Source organism: Ilyonectria robusta, assembly GCF_021365365.1.
Source record: "Ilyonectria robusta strain PMI_751 chromosome Unknown BGZ61scaffold_3, whole genome shotgun sequence".
In the NCBI taxonomy this organism is placed as follows: Eukaryota; Fungi; Ascomycota; class Sordariomycetes; order Hypocreales; family Nectriaceae; genus Ilyonectria; species Ilyonectria robusta.
This window is the reverse complement of record NW_025764437.1, coordinates 1,566,926-1,582,113: the sequence shown is the minus strand read 5'-3', so window position 1 is coordinate 1,582,113 and position 15,188 is coordinate 1,566,926. Positions and strand designations below refer to the sequence as shown.

Here is a 15,188-nt window from a genome sequence, read left to right as displayed (position 1 = left end):
GCTCGGCGAACTCTTCTGTGCCACTTGGTGGCATTAACTTATGGGTTCGGCTTGCATCTGTCTCCGGCTCCATCGCTCAAGAATGCTTCTATTATACACTCTGCTTCTTACATTACATGACGAGAGACTGAGGGGTATATATCTATCTATACAAGTCACCTGCCTGACCCCTGACCGACTCCTTTCTTTGTCCAGAACTCACGCCCTCTCAAGCTGCAGGCGACGCACCAATAACTTCCTCGCATCGGTTGCAAAGCGCGTCTTCTGAAGGCGCCACGTATCGCCAGCACCGTGAACACTTGTCCTCCTTCGGGGGAAGCACGTGAACCTTCACCTCGGTATCCCGGACCTCAACCTCCTGTTCATAAGCCCATGCTGGGCTTTGGGGCACAGGTTTGTTCAACCCTACCGACGAAACCACAAAAATGGCCTCCAGCTCTTCCAGATATCGCTCTAGAACGCTGGCCACCTCGCTGTTCTCAACGGCAATGTTCACGGAACACTGTAGGCTGCTTCCCAGCATCTTGTCTCCTCGCGCCTGCTCCAGGGCCGCCTTGACCGCATTGTGCACTCCTGAGATCACAGCCGCGTCTTCCCGTAGCGCATCCTGAGAAAGCGTCAACCGCGCGGGGTCAACCAGGGCCGAGCCGTACAGTTGTCTAGCTGGGTTCTCCAAAGATCTGTTGATTGCAATTAGCTTGTGATGTTGGTTCTGAGTGGACAGGGTCAAAAACTCACGTGTCATCAGCCATCCACGCTGGCCGATGTGACCAAGCCTCCTCCACCAGAAGAGGTGTCACCGGCGAAAGCATCCGCAAGAATCCAATGAAGATGGGCTCCAAAATGCCACCACCGTCACCGCAGTAAAGGCGATCTTTGAGCGCCTCCAGATAGAACGCCGACAGGTCGGTTGCGACCCAGCGGTTGATCATACCAATTCCTCTGTGAAACTCGTAGTTGTCATAGGACTCCATGACCTGGGACATGGTATCCGAGAGTTGAACCAGCGCAATCTGGTCAAGCTTCGTCAGCGGAGCTTGTCGAGCCTCCTGGTTGAGCGACCCCAGAAGCATCTTGATGATAGTCCGATACTTGATCAAGGCAGTGTGAACAGGCTGTAGAATCGTCTGCCCGATGAGCACATCACTCGTAAAATCGGCACTCGCTGCCCACAAACGGACCGCATCGGGGCCAAGGCCATCAAACTTTTGACCTTGTCCCTTCCCCTTGCCCTTCACCTTAGCAGGGCCGAGAAGACTTCCGTCCATGACCTGACCAGGCTCGATTATGTTTCCAAGAGATTTTGACATCTTCTTGCCCTGTCCATCAAGCGTGAAACCATGGGTAATCAGCGTCTTAAACGGTGCGACAATCTTGCCGGAATGGTTCTCATCCACCTTCTGGGCCGCGACATATGTCAACAGGCTAGATTGGAACCAACCACGGTGCTGGTCAGATCCCTCGAGATACACATTGGCGGGACCTTCGGTTTCAGTCCAACTACTGCCGCTATCGAACCAGACGTCCATGGTGTCAGTGCCTCGACGATATTTACCAGTCAACGAGGGCGCAATCCACGCGGGATCATCGGGGCTATCAGAAAACCAGGCAGACGAGGTACGTTCCTGCATAACAGAGATGATGTGTTCGATTGTTTCTGCCGTCATAACGGAATTTCCGCTTTCATCATAGAGCGCAGGGATAGGGACTCCCCAAGACCGTTGGCGGGAGATACACCATTCGCTGCGGCCCTTGATGAAGCTCTCGAGGCGAACTCGGCCACCCTCAGGAACAAACCGAACATCACGGAGCGCCGCAAGAGCATCTTCCTTGATACTTCCCACGTCGGCAAACCATTGGGCTGTGGCACGGATCACGACAGGTCGTTTCGTTCGCCAGTCATAGGGGTATTTGTGACGCAGTTTGTGCGTTCCCAGAACATCATCTGCCATCAGGTCCAGTACAGATTGGCTTCCGCCGTCCAGGATGGATGGGGCAGACATCAGCTTCTCAGGATCATCAGGGTATGCCTCCTTAGTAAAGAAGCCGCCATCGTCGATTGGCGCAAAGGCATCAATGCCAAGCTTAGCGCAAGCTTCATAATCCTCCTGACCATGTCCAGGAGCGGTATGAACAAGACCCGTACCAGAATCAGAAGTGACATAGTCTGCATCGATAATGGGTTGCGGTGGTGCAGATTGACCTTGTAACTTGTTGCGATACTGGAGTCCCTTCAAATCAGAGCCACGGATCGAGTCCACCACTACTTCGAACGAAGGAATTATTTGCTTCATGGCTTCGACACGCTCTGTCGCTACCAGGAGACCCTCGGAACCGACGCGGATGACAGAGTAGGTGAGGTCGTTGTGCACAGCAATCGCTTTGTTCGCAGGGAGAGTCCAAGGGGTGGTTGTCCATACAGCGGCATAGAGCTTTCCCTGAAAATTGGAAAGCTCTGGGATCGAGGACCAGTCGGAAACGATAGGGAACTTGATATAGGCGGCGGTTGAGACGTGGTCGTCCCGATACTCCAACTCAGCTTCGGCAAGGGCGGTTCGCGATGATGCTGACCAGTAGACGGGCTTATGCTTGCGGTACACGAGACCCCGGCGGACCAGTTTCTGGAAGACGCGAAGTTGGCGAATCTCAAACTCACGGTCCATTGTAGTCCACCTCTTTTCCCAATCCGCCATGACCGAAATCGACTGGAAACCCTTCATCTGGTCCTTGACCGTCTTCGAAGCCAGCCGCCGCGCCGTATCTCGGATCTGAACCGGGGTCAAGCCTTTGGTGTTGCTCGACCCGAGAGCTTTCATTTCGATTGGAAGACCATGGCAATCCCAACCTGGTCTATATGTAACCCTCCGTCCTTGCTGCACCTTGACTCGAACGATCATGTCCTTAAGGATCTTATTCATGGCATGTCCGACGTGAAGATTGCCATTGGCGTACGGGGGGCCATCGTGAAGGGTGAATTTAGTGTCCTCCCGTCGATTCTTCGCCTGCCAGTCGTAGAGATCATCGGTAACTTGGCGAAGCCATTGTGGCTGGAGCTTGGGGTTCGGACGAGCACTTTGGCATGGATCAATTAGCCCCGTACATGACGCCAGATATTCCAGGAGGAGACCTACGGAAAGCTCGACCGAGGCAGCCTCAGAGTCGACTTCCAGGATTTGGACATGACTGAGCTAAGACCATGTCGCGAGGCACGGTACAGGCAATTCTGGAGTCGGGCCCAGTCGTCAAAGAGCGTGAAACTATCGGTATCACGGGCGGCTGAGGAAGAATTTTAGCGCTACGCGATACACCCCGCGGCTGGGAGCATCAGCCTGCAGACGCAGTGCTTTGGCCAGCTGCAAGGCTACAGGTCCACTGAAGATCTAGCGCCTCTGCGGGGCAATTCCAGCGGGTGGTTACATCACTGGCTCGCTCAATTGCACCGACGTCAGCCCTGCTCACTCAAACATTCACGCTGCTGCGACTCTGAATAAACAATCTGGACGACAGCATGGCTCCCATACGCCGATATCTCAGAATATCGAAATACTCGGTCCTTGAATGTCGAATTTACCTCGATAACCCCGCCCTAGCCCAGTCATGGCTTCTCAATTCTCGCAAACCGATACTCCCCCAAGTCATTGAGAGCATCCGACCCCTGGTGCTGCCGAAGCTGCGTGAAGAAAAGGAGAGGAGCAAGAAGAAAAGTACCAAGAAGAAAGTTATCAAGGATGTGGTAGCCACAGGTATCATCAACCAAGCTCCGGGCTTCGTCAATTCCAAACTAATCAAGTCCAGATGACTTTGAAGTATCCATCTTCCTAATGGAGACGGCTATCCGGCACTCTCTGCTTAGCAAGACCAAGCACTTCCGAGAAAAGCTACCTCCCAGGATGGAGTCAAACTCGACGAAACTCATCAGCGAGACGGACCGGACCGCTGTGGATGTCGATGCAGACGACTATGCACCCGCAGTACGAGTAGAGGAGGACGACGACGACATTGGACTGGCTGATATTCCCGCCGTGGATACAGTCAGACGGAGTAAGCGTCAGAGACAGAGGCCGGGCCGGGACGACGACGACGATATCGACGGCGATGCATCCGACGAAGATGAAACGGCGTCGGCCATCGAAATCGACTCTGATACGGAGGCACCCCCTCACAAAAGGCGCCGAGGCCGAGCTGGCTTATCCGACGAGACCCCGGACGAGGATGACGACAAGAAGAAGCTAGCCATGGACGTATCATATGAGGGGTTCGCAATCTATGGTCAGGTGCTGTGTTTAGTCGTCAAGAAGAGGGACGGTGGGAAGACACCACTTTCCAGCAATCGCGCCAGTGGTGCTGCAGCTAGTGGGAGTGTGAGTGGGAGCCGGCCGGAGGGCCAAGCAATGATGGAGAACTGGATCTCGTCTACGCAAATGCCTGTCGGGGACGAGGTTTCATGACAACGGCAACATCTAGGCGACGCATCAATTCAGCGGCAGGCGTCGGGGAATGGCCTGACCATGCACGATGAGGCTTGATCTCGGCGACGGCGTGCGGGTGCAGCCGTCGGGTCGGAGATTGAAATATCTTCGGGATCCTGGGATCCTCGGACCCTGGGCAGCTGGGCAGCGGGAGGCATCCATCAAACGGGACTGGACTCGCAATGCACACCTGAAGCATCTCGGCGGGAGCAATTAGAGCTGACTCCGCCCTGGACGGTGGACGGTGGCTGAGCCGACCAATTCACCGTCCCTGGCCGGGGATCGATCGCCAGGCAGCTGCTAATAATAATGGCGAGGGCTGCCTCGTGGAACGGCCGCTGGTCGTCCACCGAACCACACACTGACGGCCCGATGCTTGGCGTACATCCCACGTTTGATGGACGTATTCGTACGTACAGGGAAGGCTACCTACATTTACGGAGTGCGTAGTCGTATAGGTTGCAATTATTCAACATGGCCATGTTCATCCGAGAGGGGTCTTGGCACCCGAAGTTGATTCCACAGGCCCCAACAAAGGTGGAATTCAATTGAACCCACGTGAGGCTCCCCTGACATGGTTACGCTCCGTCTGATTGGCGTGACGCGGCTTGTACGGTGATTGCTGAAACTGACTTTTACTGTGATGATATGACGGACGACATGCTCCGCAGCAAAATGGTCATTCCCTTGAGTGATACTGATAGTGTTTGCTAGCTCCTAGTCTGTTTCCGGGGCTAGGGGCCGTTGCACTTCGTCATTCTCTGCTCACGGCAGCGGCACTAACCCTTGAGAGTCGCCCGCGAGAGGCGTCTGGCTCAGAGTCTAGCTCCCAATATTCCGGGCGTACCTTGTACTATCGACAAGCGCACTGCCCCAATAAGCCATTACGTGCGAGAGCAACGTGGACTGGGCTACGTTGCTTCTGCTGCTCCCCGCGAAACTCATCCTTCAGTTCGGTCGTCTCGGGATGCAACATTTGGCTACGGCAGCATCGGATGCCAGATTTGCCTTGCTACTTACCGTGCGCGATATGCCCAACTATCCCGGGTTACTGCCTCGGGAAACCTTGAACAACAAGGGCGCGCTGGGGGCAGCAGGATAGCGCTAGCATCGAGCAACCCCGCAACCGCAGCGCATGGCCCAGGATCATGGCGTTTGGAGTTCTTTCGTGAATGATCTTCCCGCCCGTGTGAGGGCGAGTGTGACTGAGACGGCGGCTTCGACTACGGCCACTGCGACTGCGACTGCGACTTGGTAAGCAAGTACCCAGAGTCCCATGACGCCAGCGATGGAGAGGCCCAGGACCGAGTACATGGCCGCCATGTACCTTTCGTGTTGGCCAGCGACATTCGATGAGGCCATATCAGGACCCGGGCCTCTCATCCACGGCGCACACCCTCTTTCAACCTTCGACCCCTCCTCTGCGCATGCAGTAGAGTCCACTCTCGTCGACATGTTGTTTGCCAGGCAATCCAGGCCCGCTTTGAGACAAAAGAACATCGTCATTCCGCCATCGCTGCCACTCGTGATTATCGCCTCGGGCACGTTGTCCGCCGTCTCTGGACGGAGCAATGCTCTCAACCCCGGCACCCAGCTCCCGTCAGCTTTGCCAGCTCCGCCAGCCGTGGCCAGACCCTCTTCAGACCCTCTCCAGACCCTCTCCAGGTCCTACCCCCAGCTCATCGATCGCATCATCCACAATCAAATCGCTCCCCCCCACCGCGAAGGATCAATGGCCAGGGGATTGATGTATCTAGACCGCCCGAGGTCCGGCAGGTAGCTGAATTCGGCTCCGACTTACGTCTCAGGCCGCTTCCCATCCCGACAGTCGATCATGGTCCATGATTCACGTCTGCATCACCCGCAGCAGCCACCTCGACGGGGACGCCTGTCTGCGCTGTAGTTGGCTACTTTGTATGTACTGCTGCACATAAGAGCTGTTGGTGTCACCACGTCCCGTGTGTAAGCCCGCAGAAGTCGGACGGCGGACGCCCGCTCAGCCACACCTTGCCCCACAACCCCGGGTAGCCTTATCCTTATCACCGCGAATGTCTTGCGTCTTGCATCGCATTGCCCGCTCACCGATACCCTCAGATAAGGCTGCAGCTGCAGTCATGTAGCTATGAGACCTTCACTGCCTTGTGTGTTGTCAACCGGTGTATACCTAGACGCTATGTTTTCTACCGTTTACCCGCAGCACCCGCGCATCCTGCAAGAAGCATGTATGTACATGTCAGCAGGTCGATGTCTTACTCCTCGCAATCACCAACTGAAGAAGCAAGCATTTGATTGTCTGACAGAAAGCGGGGAAGTCGCAAGGTCGATCCTCAAGTGAGACTTGATTAGCAACTATCCCTCAGCCTACGCCTCCTACGTTGTACTGTGGAGTCTTGATCCAGGTTGCAACAAGTCATGAGCGATGCTGAGGTTCCATTGGCTGAAGTTGTTTAAACAGTGGCATGCTAGTTTCCAAGATTCCAGCATCAGACTCAAGGGCAATCTGCCACTGATTTTCGGGAGATGATGATCCCGGACTGTCTCAGCCCGGGGGCGCTGATCAAGGTCTCAGTCGAGGGTGTAATCCCAGTCGTGGGTGTTGCTATTGCTATGCCGGATAAATGTAAGGATTGGATCGACACTGGATCAACACACCCTGGGCTTCAAACCCCCTGCATAGATGTCCTACGGCACAATAAAAAGAAAAACATAATCGCCTTCAAAATCATACACCGATAACAATCCTGGTAAAAGCGATATGCTTTTCCTAGTTTCGAGCCCGATTAGTGGTAATTGGCGAGGGAGGGTGGACTTCTATGCACACAAGAGCTAGTCCAGACAATCAACATAGCACAGTAAACAATATTAGGTCAGCTACCATGAAGAATCGCAGAGACGCGGTCGGTAAAGATATTATTTAAAAAAAATCCCCATCGTCATTGATTGCATGACCATTGATTACATGCACTAATGTACCGGGGAAACTTGGTCCTGTTGTTTGACGCTATCAACACAGGCTGTCTGGTATGCAGTTGTGGCCAGCCCTACCCGGGACTTGCACACAAATGTCAATCTTAAATAACTCTAATAAAACAACGAAGCATGTCTATTTCGGGCTGTGGGTACGGTTATCCTGATAATCCCCGTGCAAGTTTCAGCATTGTAGGACCAACAAATACCCCTAGGGATGAAATCCTGAGAATGAGTGAGTATCAATTGGTGGTTTTGGAGTTTCCGTGCCCCACACACCATGAAACGCGGAGCAGACATGTACAAGACGCCTCCCCAACACGTAGCAACTAATAACCCTTCAGATCATAATACGAACTCATAGATCATCCCAATTGATCAGCTCATGTGCATCAAGGATGGGTGATCTGCGCAAGGTGGTTTACCGAGTGTGGATTGACGCGAATGTCATGCAATTTACACCGGGCGGCTGAAACTGTTGAGATAATTGCATTCCTAAAATGGTACTGTATGTCCGCGAATGTCTTCTACCCGCGTCAAATGTCTTGCGGATGTCCAAATGGCCGAGGAATCCTAGCGAGATAGAGGTATTAGGTGTCCACTACAATTTGACAAAAGTCAACCCCACAAATGCCAGGTTCAAAAGAGGACGACAAGATGGTTGCACCGAAGGGAGCAGTGGCCGCTGAGACGTGTTTCGAAACTACATGCGAATGGGTGTGTACGTGCGCAACGTTTGGTTCGTTCCTACACCATTGTATCTGAGTAGGTGGACTGGGGCCGCGATATCACGGAGAACCTCCAACATGCATACTCGATTGGAGTCTCACTCGTATTATTGGAAATGCCAGTCTGCTAGTCTGGACACACAACGACGGTCGAGATTTGGGGGCGGAATTCTCATTTCCACGGCGGGATATTAGGTGGCAAGCGTGTCGTGCTACGTGGTATTGGCCCCTGGTTTTCACATCGGGCTGGGGTTACATCGTTCGCGCCAACTGCCATCGATACGATGGGCCGCCGCAATCTGGCGATCACAGGGCCTTGTGTTTCCAATAAAAGAAGGTTCAAGATCGATTGAGCGATTATTGGCCCAAGGGTCATGGCGTGCGCGGGCGCGGACGAGCGTCGTCGCCCAGGTCGCCAGTGTCAACGTCAGGCTCACATCATTTCCTGGCCAGGGGGTCGGACATTAGCAATGGCCTAGCCAGCGCACATCCCATCGCCGACCAGCCGCCCACGCCCTCGCCGGGATCATTTCAGATGGAGGCTGAATTATTGGATCGTCCCGTCGCGCTGTAGCGGGCGGCCGGCTGCTCAGCTGGGACTGCGCCGGTATCATCGAGTACCACGGGTCCTGAATGTCGAATGTCTGGAGTACGCATGCCGAGCGTCATGACAATGACAGACAGGCGGGTCCGCAGCATGACAGCCGACACGGGCCATGAACCCAATCGAGTGGTTCTCAACCGTGCGGGTACTACAATGGAGAACAACAATGGAGAATGCATGCACGCAGGACTGTGCTCATTGTGGGAAAAAAACACACTCAGCGTCTCAGCAGGATACCCGAAGCGTAGGCGTCGTGTTACATGTTGACGATGACACTTGATGACACTTCAACCTGGAGATGACCGCCGCAGCAGCACGCCACACCCTCCCTCTCCAGCTTTCAGGCCAGCCTCCCGGCCCCAGCTGTCCAGGGGAAGACGCGCCCCCCGGTTCACCACGTGGAAGAAGTAACCCAAGGTGCTGCGTGGCTTGCCGCTTGGCCACCACCCGTCTCACACCCAGAACCCCTGGTGTGGCTTGCAAATGGCTCGCCGCCCAGATGCGCCCACAGCCACAGCCACAGCCATCACAATTTCGCTCCCCTTTCTCCTTTCTTTGTGCATCCTCCCGCATTGCTTTTATTGTTTCCATGTTGCGCTCATCCGTATCGGGAGACACTCCTTGACTCCGCATTTGACCGGACCGGGGGCTGCAGGCAGGTCTCAGGCCAGTCGCCGACCTTGGCTCTGCCTGAGACATGGCAGTGACGCGATGCACCCACCGCTCTACGCCAGCCACATCCAGGCTGCGGCGGTGGTTGTCTTGACTCGGCGGCCAGTAGAATTGTTCCCAGAAGCTGAGATTCCGCTGCGCTGCTGCCAGATGCTACGCTGGCAAAAAGCACACATACTATGTATACTTGCTGTCATATTACTTCGAACGAGATCCTGCGGCTGAATATGCACGAACAAGCCTACGAGTCCTCTGCATACTCAGCCAGCCACCGTGCTGCAATGCAAGGACAAAGGGGAAAGCCACTATTGACGACAATCAGGAGTATTCGTACGCAAGTGGCCCGGCACCCATTGTGCATGAACCGAGAGTCTGGGCATGATCGTCGGGTCTGGCTGGCACGGGCCAAATATCACGTAGTCGTCTTGTCCTCGATGGCGTGCAGAACACACCGACCGTTTGGCGGCTTCTCGGTCTCACTTTGACAGGGCACCGCGCAAGCGTCAGCTTTCAGCTCATTGAGTCCATCCCCATCCCTTGTAGACGTGCTACAATGGGAAAACCGCTCCTGTCGCCGGCGTCTCCAGCCCCTCGGAGACGCGGCCCACTTGTCCGTCCGTCTGTCTGTCTGTCTGGAGAAGGTATCGACAAGCTAGCGACCATAGTCAGCACACTATCTAATGGGCAACCCCCAAGCTACGGCGTCCCCGTGGACCGGGCCCCTATCGCCCAATCCCAAACACGCTTGAGACGACTTTCGTGATCTCTGTCAAATACGACAGACTAGTCGTAGGGTCCGTCGTTCTCCAGCCTCGGCACGGAGTAGGGGTACCAGCGCAGCGGAACGGCCACACACCCCTCGCAGCCGGAGCCAGCAGCCGAGAGCGGTGCCTGCCCGCGGGAACACGTCGCATTCAGCATCAGATGACCATCTGTCTCAAGGGCTCTGGGGTTGAAGGCTGAGCCAAGAGGTGGTATTATTCCAGGGGGCCTGAACTGATTGATCGCCGCAGGCATGGGCGGCTTGCTTACAAGGGGAAGCGTCAGCAGAAAAGACGCAGTTGCAATCACACAAGTCACCTGCCAGACACACTTGCGACATTTCCTGTGGGTGAAAACTTGGAGATGTCAGCCGCCGTGGTGTGGTCACGTCAGGACCAGCGTCGATCAGGGGTCCTTTCTGGTTCTGGGTGTTTCCGGGCGCGCTGTGGCCGACAACGGCGACGATGGTCCGTCGTGTGCCTCAAATCTTTTTCATCCTTTTCAGATTAGGCCTCATCTCACGAGACAGTTGCGGTCTGGGACGGGGTCGTCTACTCAAACAGGAAATGACGCCTATCTGTGGACGGATTTCTAAGCCTTTGCCACTTCATTACTGTTCGCCCCTCCGAGTCGGTGAAGCGTCCCGGCGTGGCGGGTCAGCTTTTGACGATGGACCTTGCGACCCCAGATTAAAGAAGGAAGGGAGAAGAAAAGAAAAATCTTGCCGGTCTGCCAGATCCATCGTGGTAAGGCTCATCTGGAAAAAATAATAACAAGTGGTCTCGGATCTAAGAGTACTACGTCGAGGTTAGGTCCAGGCACCACCACCCTAAGGGCCGTTGGACCCCCTGGCGGCCGCTAGTTCGAGGGTTGCCACCACCCGTTCGCGCAGTAGTCAGGGGCAGGCGAAGACGATGGGGAGGCTGGGCTGGAGACCAGACGGACATTTTGACTCGTTGTGCAAGCCTGTGGGGTGGAAAGGAGGCATGAGGCGGACACGAACCGAATAGTTTATGCATGGCTGGTGAATTAATCTCCCAACAGACGCACAACAAAGGGAGGCCCGCGCGTTTGTTCCGTATGAAATTTGATCGTGCAGAAGCCTGTGCGCACACGGGCCCCGTTCTCCATAATGAATACCTACCTAGTAAAGAAACAAAGGAAAAAAGCCAATCCGAAATGGGTATCGAGACGCGAATCTGAAAGGACACGAAAAGCAAAATTTCCGTCCACACCCCCGAAAGGAGACGCCAGAAGTCCAAATTTGCCACCCAACCCTGGGTCTTCCCTGGAGCGCTCGGGGCATGGCTCTGGAAGCCTCGGCGAGGGTAGCGATGCTTCTGGCGGCTGGTCTCAGCGGAAAGCTCAAGCCCTGAGCTGGGCCGTGTAAGGGGCCGTCGGCTCATGGAGAGCATGATTCTGATGAAGTGGCATTGTGTACAACGCGATGTCAGGTTCCGGTATGTCAATGCCGGGTTCAAAATAGAATCACTTAATGTCCACATACGCGTCAGTAATGTGATTGTCTTAAGTTGTCCGGAGGGAGATTGAGAGACACTTGTCGGACACTGAAACTGAACTGCGGTACTTGATACTGTAATCAAGAAACACAGTAACGGGGTGCTTGTATTCTGTACACACATCAGTATGTTTCAGCATCCAACCTCCTCCCCCACGAATAGTACGTTGTATGGTGTAAGAGCAAAGGCGAGAGACAAAGCTTTGTGAGACGCTTGTTGGCCACAACATCCCAACGGGCTCCCTCCAAAAACAAAAATGCCGACCCGGGGGAGTGGGAGGGTGGGTGTAAGTACCTACCTAAGCACGGACAAGTCGTTGAGGTACGCAAAGGCCATGTCCGTGCTTCGGCGCCGTGCAAAAGACTACCTCTACCAGCCATGCTCCTGGGTACCTCTCACCTGGGTTCCCGTGCTCGGTGTGCAGACATCCGGGGCACAACAGTCAGCCGTGGGTGCGTGCATACTAAGGTACGTACGTGGATAGCCCTTGAAGACGCTTACGCCTCAGTATCTAATTAAAGAGCCGGCTATTCGACGACGCCTGTTTACCGCTCTGGTGCGGCATCGGGATGCCTTGTGTGTGAAGACATTTTCAGCGCCAACGGGCGGGATGGGGCTGCTTGGTGCCATCATCCAGACTTTTAGTGCGGTCCAAAAGTGCGTGCTTCCATTCTGCTACGAAGTGGAGAGCGCGCAGTCGGAATACAGGACGCTTCCTTTCGGGTGTGCCGTTACAGAATCCAGGGACTTGCCTCGCACAAATCATCCTCCATAATTATTCTGGGGGAGATTTGATCAGCGCATTCTACTACCTACTCCGTATACTTAAGCGACTGCAAACATTTTCGAGTGGCAAGCCGTGATGGAGACGGGAGACCCCTATGACTTCATTGCATTTCGCCATCGTCCCTTGGCATCGGGATGCCGGGATCCTTGCATCGTCACCGCTTCCCGAGACGCGGCGCGGTGAAGGGGAGTGCAAGAAATTTCAACACGATCAACAACTCAACGGCCCAAACGGCCCACGTAGCGTATTCGTACTGTATCATGTACTCCGCACTTGTGACTGAGAAACGCGGTGTAGTTGATGAGGGGATCCTGGGTGGGGGTTTTTGCATTTGTATTTTCTACACCGCTGAGCCTCGTCGTCTAGGGCTGGACCGGCGAGTTGGAGGCTGCAACGTCGCCCTCCGGCCGGTTGGGTCGGGCATCGTTGCTTGGACAAGTTCCTGCACCCCGATGCCAAAGCGGGCGCGTGAGTCATCGCGACCCCAGGTGACCCCCCGGCCTAGCATCGTGATGACTTGCGGAGTGTGAATTTGGGTCAAAATGCCTGCAGCTTGTGGTTGTTGGCAGGCAGGGATGCCGATCCAGACGCCGGCCAAGTGACCGACGAACCACTCACAGGACGCCCGGGCCGTCTTTCAACCCCAAACCCGGTAGAGGTGCACTCGCAGGAATAAGGCTGCAGCAAACACGGCGGTGCGTAGCGCTGATGGTGTGCGAAGGATGTCGGCGCAGGCGGGCTTTGCACAAAGAGGCGGCGGCACAGTCACAACTGCTGGGACCAATTGAACAAACCGACCACCGCACATCGGACGGGGTTGGCCAGAGGTTTGCTTTGGGTTGGGGCATTGCCTGCGCAGTGCGCACTGCTATTTCCGTCTCACGAAATCCCCTGCTCAACAGGCGAATTGACAATTAACGGCGGTGGCCACTACGTAGTAAGTGTACCAAACTCCCAAACACTCAAATATATTCGGCCCTCTTACGATGGTCTCATATTTACTTCGCCTCAGAAACCAAGGCGCCTCATCCGGGCGGGGCCCTCGAGCCCGCCGTGTCCCGGAGGCGATTTGTATGTGCGCCGGCACTCATTTCGGTCAGACGGTGAAGCCCGGCCGAGGTTGTTGGTGTCCTGAGTCGCCACAGCACCCGAATTGGGTAGTTTAGGCTTCGAACAAGTCGCGCTTTTTGGACATGGTCGTTTCATCCACACTGGAATATGCGCTGTGGGCCGTTTGAAAATCGATTTCTGCGAGGAAGGCGGCGGAGGGAGACTGCGCCTTCGGCCGAGACGCGGACGCTTACAACAAAAGGTCGTCCTGAAACGGACATGCACACGCATGTTTGTGGTGCAATATGCTGGCTGTGGTTGCTGTTCGGATATACACACACTACGTGTCGTTGATTATTTAGGAACACAGGATTAGCTTTGCAAATGATGGGGAATACCTGCAAGGTCTAGCCAACACATCGTCTGGATCCATAACCACAGGCGGCTGTGTGGGATCATCATGTGTATACAACGTAGTGTTGCTCTGGATCGCCTCATGGAGGGATGAACACATGCAACAACCCCGCAATGGGGCCCTGCCGTGTAAGTCTGGCCCTCTGGGTCTGAGTTGACATGGCCGCCTAGAGATGCAAGACCCAAGACATAGCTAAAATTGCTTATTTGGGCGGTCAGCGACTTGTGCCTCCGCTCATCACACGGCGTGGGCCATCAGTCCGGAGGGGATTATTGTTGAGCGGCGGCTTGACCCTGTGACCCTCTGGCCAAATTGGCTGTGCGACGGAGAGTGGACGGCGTTCAGCGCCTTGTCTCAGCGCTCAAAGGACTTACATGTACACCTACACCGCTGGGGCTGTTCTCCAGGCTCAGGGACAATGGTGGATGATTTTCCCAAGGCCTGGGCCGAGTTTCGCCCATCCCATTTCTTTTTCTTGTTCGGCTCTTGTTGTGTCCTTTGGACTCCGTCCTCCGTTGTCTTGGCGGCGCGCATCCACGCTGGTCCACGCCCCTCCAGGGCCCCCTTGTCTTGACAGGGAATGACAGGTCATCACCTGCGAAATTGGACGTCATTCAACTACCAGCGCCTAGCCTCCCCAGCCATTTCTAAGAGGCCCCACTCATCTCCCACTCCCCAGGCTGGGACGAGACCGGGCAGGCTGACCGCGAAGTCGATGGGAGAGGGAAATTTGACGCTAGGGTGCCTTCTACAAAGCTTCCATGCGTTCCAAGGCGTGGTGGAACCCCCAGAGCCCTGGAGCGAGCGGCCCCTCGCAGTCGGCCGCCCTCTGCTCGTTTTGGGCTTTCGGATTTGGCTGGCTGAGAGTTTCGCTCGCCTGAAGTCAACGGCTGCTGGGCGGGCCGGCTGGAATGGGAGTGAGACGACGGGAACTTGTCGGAGCTTCACGGGTGGGCGGTCGCGGGCCTTGTTCTGCGGAGACGATGCTGCTGCTACTGCTGCGTGAAGTTGCTGCTACTCCTGCTGCAGCGCTCGGCTCTGTGCCCTAGGCGGCGGCGTCGCGAATGCGGTAATGTCGATGTAATTCATGTACGCTGTATGACGGGCGGACTTGCATTGGGGTCGGCCTTGCAACCCTGCCCTCACGCAACTTGCCATAGCACTGCGCTAGGTACCCAGTCAGGCTGCAAAATGAAGAGCATTTCCACTATGGC

The 15,188-nt window shown here is 55.2% G+C and overlaps 5 protein-coding genes across 5 annotated transcripts; 2 read left to right on the top strand and 3 right to left on the bottom strand.

The window, feature by feature from the left end:
- Positions 1-208: 208 nt before the first annotated feature.
- On the bottom strand, positions 209-3,181 carry BGZ61DRAFT_342233 (tRNA synthetases class I-domain-containing protein; the record flags this gene model as incomplete). The annotated part of the gene is made up of 3 exons (XM_046239487.1): positions 209-680; positions 739-3,072; positions 3,132-3,181. The coding sequence occupies 3 exons, from the start codon at positions 3,179-3,181 to the stop codon at positions 209-211; spliced, it is 2,856 nt and encodes a 951-aa protein (XP_046109589.1).
- Positions 3,182-3,508: 327 nt separating this feature from the next.
- BGZ61DRAFT_490655 (uncharacterized protein) lies at positions 3,509-4,448 on the top strand (the record flags this gene model as incomplete). The annotated part of the gene is made up of 2 exons (XM_046250353.1): positions 3,509-3,743; positions 3,796-4,448. 2 exons carry the CDS (start codon positions 3,509-3,511, stop codon positions 4,446-4,448), a joined length of 888 nt encoding a protein of 295 aa, XP_046109588.1.
- Positions 4,449-5,423: 975 nt separating this feature from the next.
- Positions 5,424-6,340, top strand: BGZ61DRAFT_443156 (uncharacterized protein). The gene has a single exon (XM_046244834.1). It carries the CDS (start codon positions 5,746-5,748, stop codon positions 6,247-6,249), a length of 504 nt encoding a protein of 167 aa, XP_046109587.1. The 5' UTR covers positions 5,424-5,745; the 3' UTR covers positions 6,250-6,340.
- A 4,558-nt stretch (positions 6,341-10,898) lies between these two features.
- Positions 10,899-11,965, bottom strand: BGZ61DRAFT_129844 (uncharacterized protein). The gene has a single exon (XM_046237136.1). The coding sequence runs from the start codon at positions 11,843-11,845 to the stop codon at positions 11,000-11,002; it is 846 nt and encodes a 281-aa protein (XP_046109586.1). The 5' UTR covers positions 11,846-11,965; the 3' UTR covers positions 10,899-10,999.
- Positions 11,966-13,391: 1,426 nt separating this feature from the next.
- Positions 13,392-14,381, bottom strand: BGZ61DRAFT_129833 (uncharacterized protein). Its single transcript, XM_046237135.1, has 2 exons — positions 13,958-14,381; positions 13,392-13,899 (listed from the first exon to the last, which is right to left on the bottom strand). Exons 1-2 carry the CDS (start codon positions 14,071-14,073, stop codon positions 13,518-13,520), a joined length of 498 nt encoding a protein of 165 aa, XP_046109585.1. The 5' UTR covers positions 14,074-14,381; the 3' UTR covers positions 13,392-13,517.
- Between the last annotated feature and the right edge of the window lie 807 nt (positions 14,382-15,188).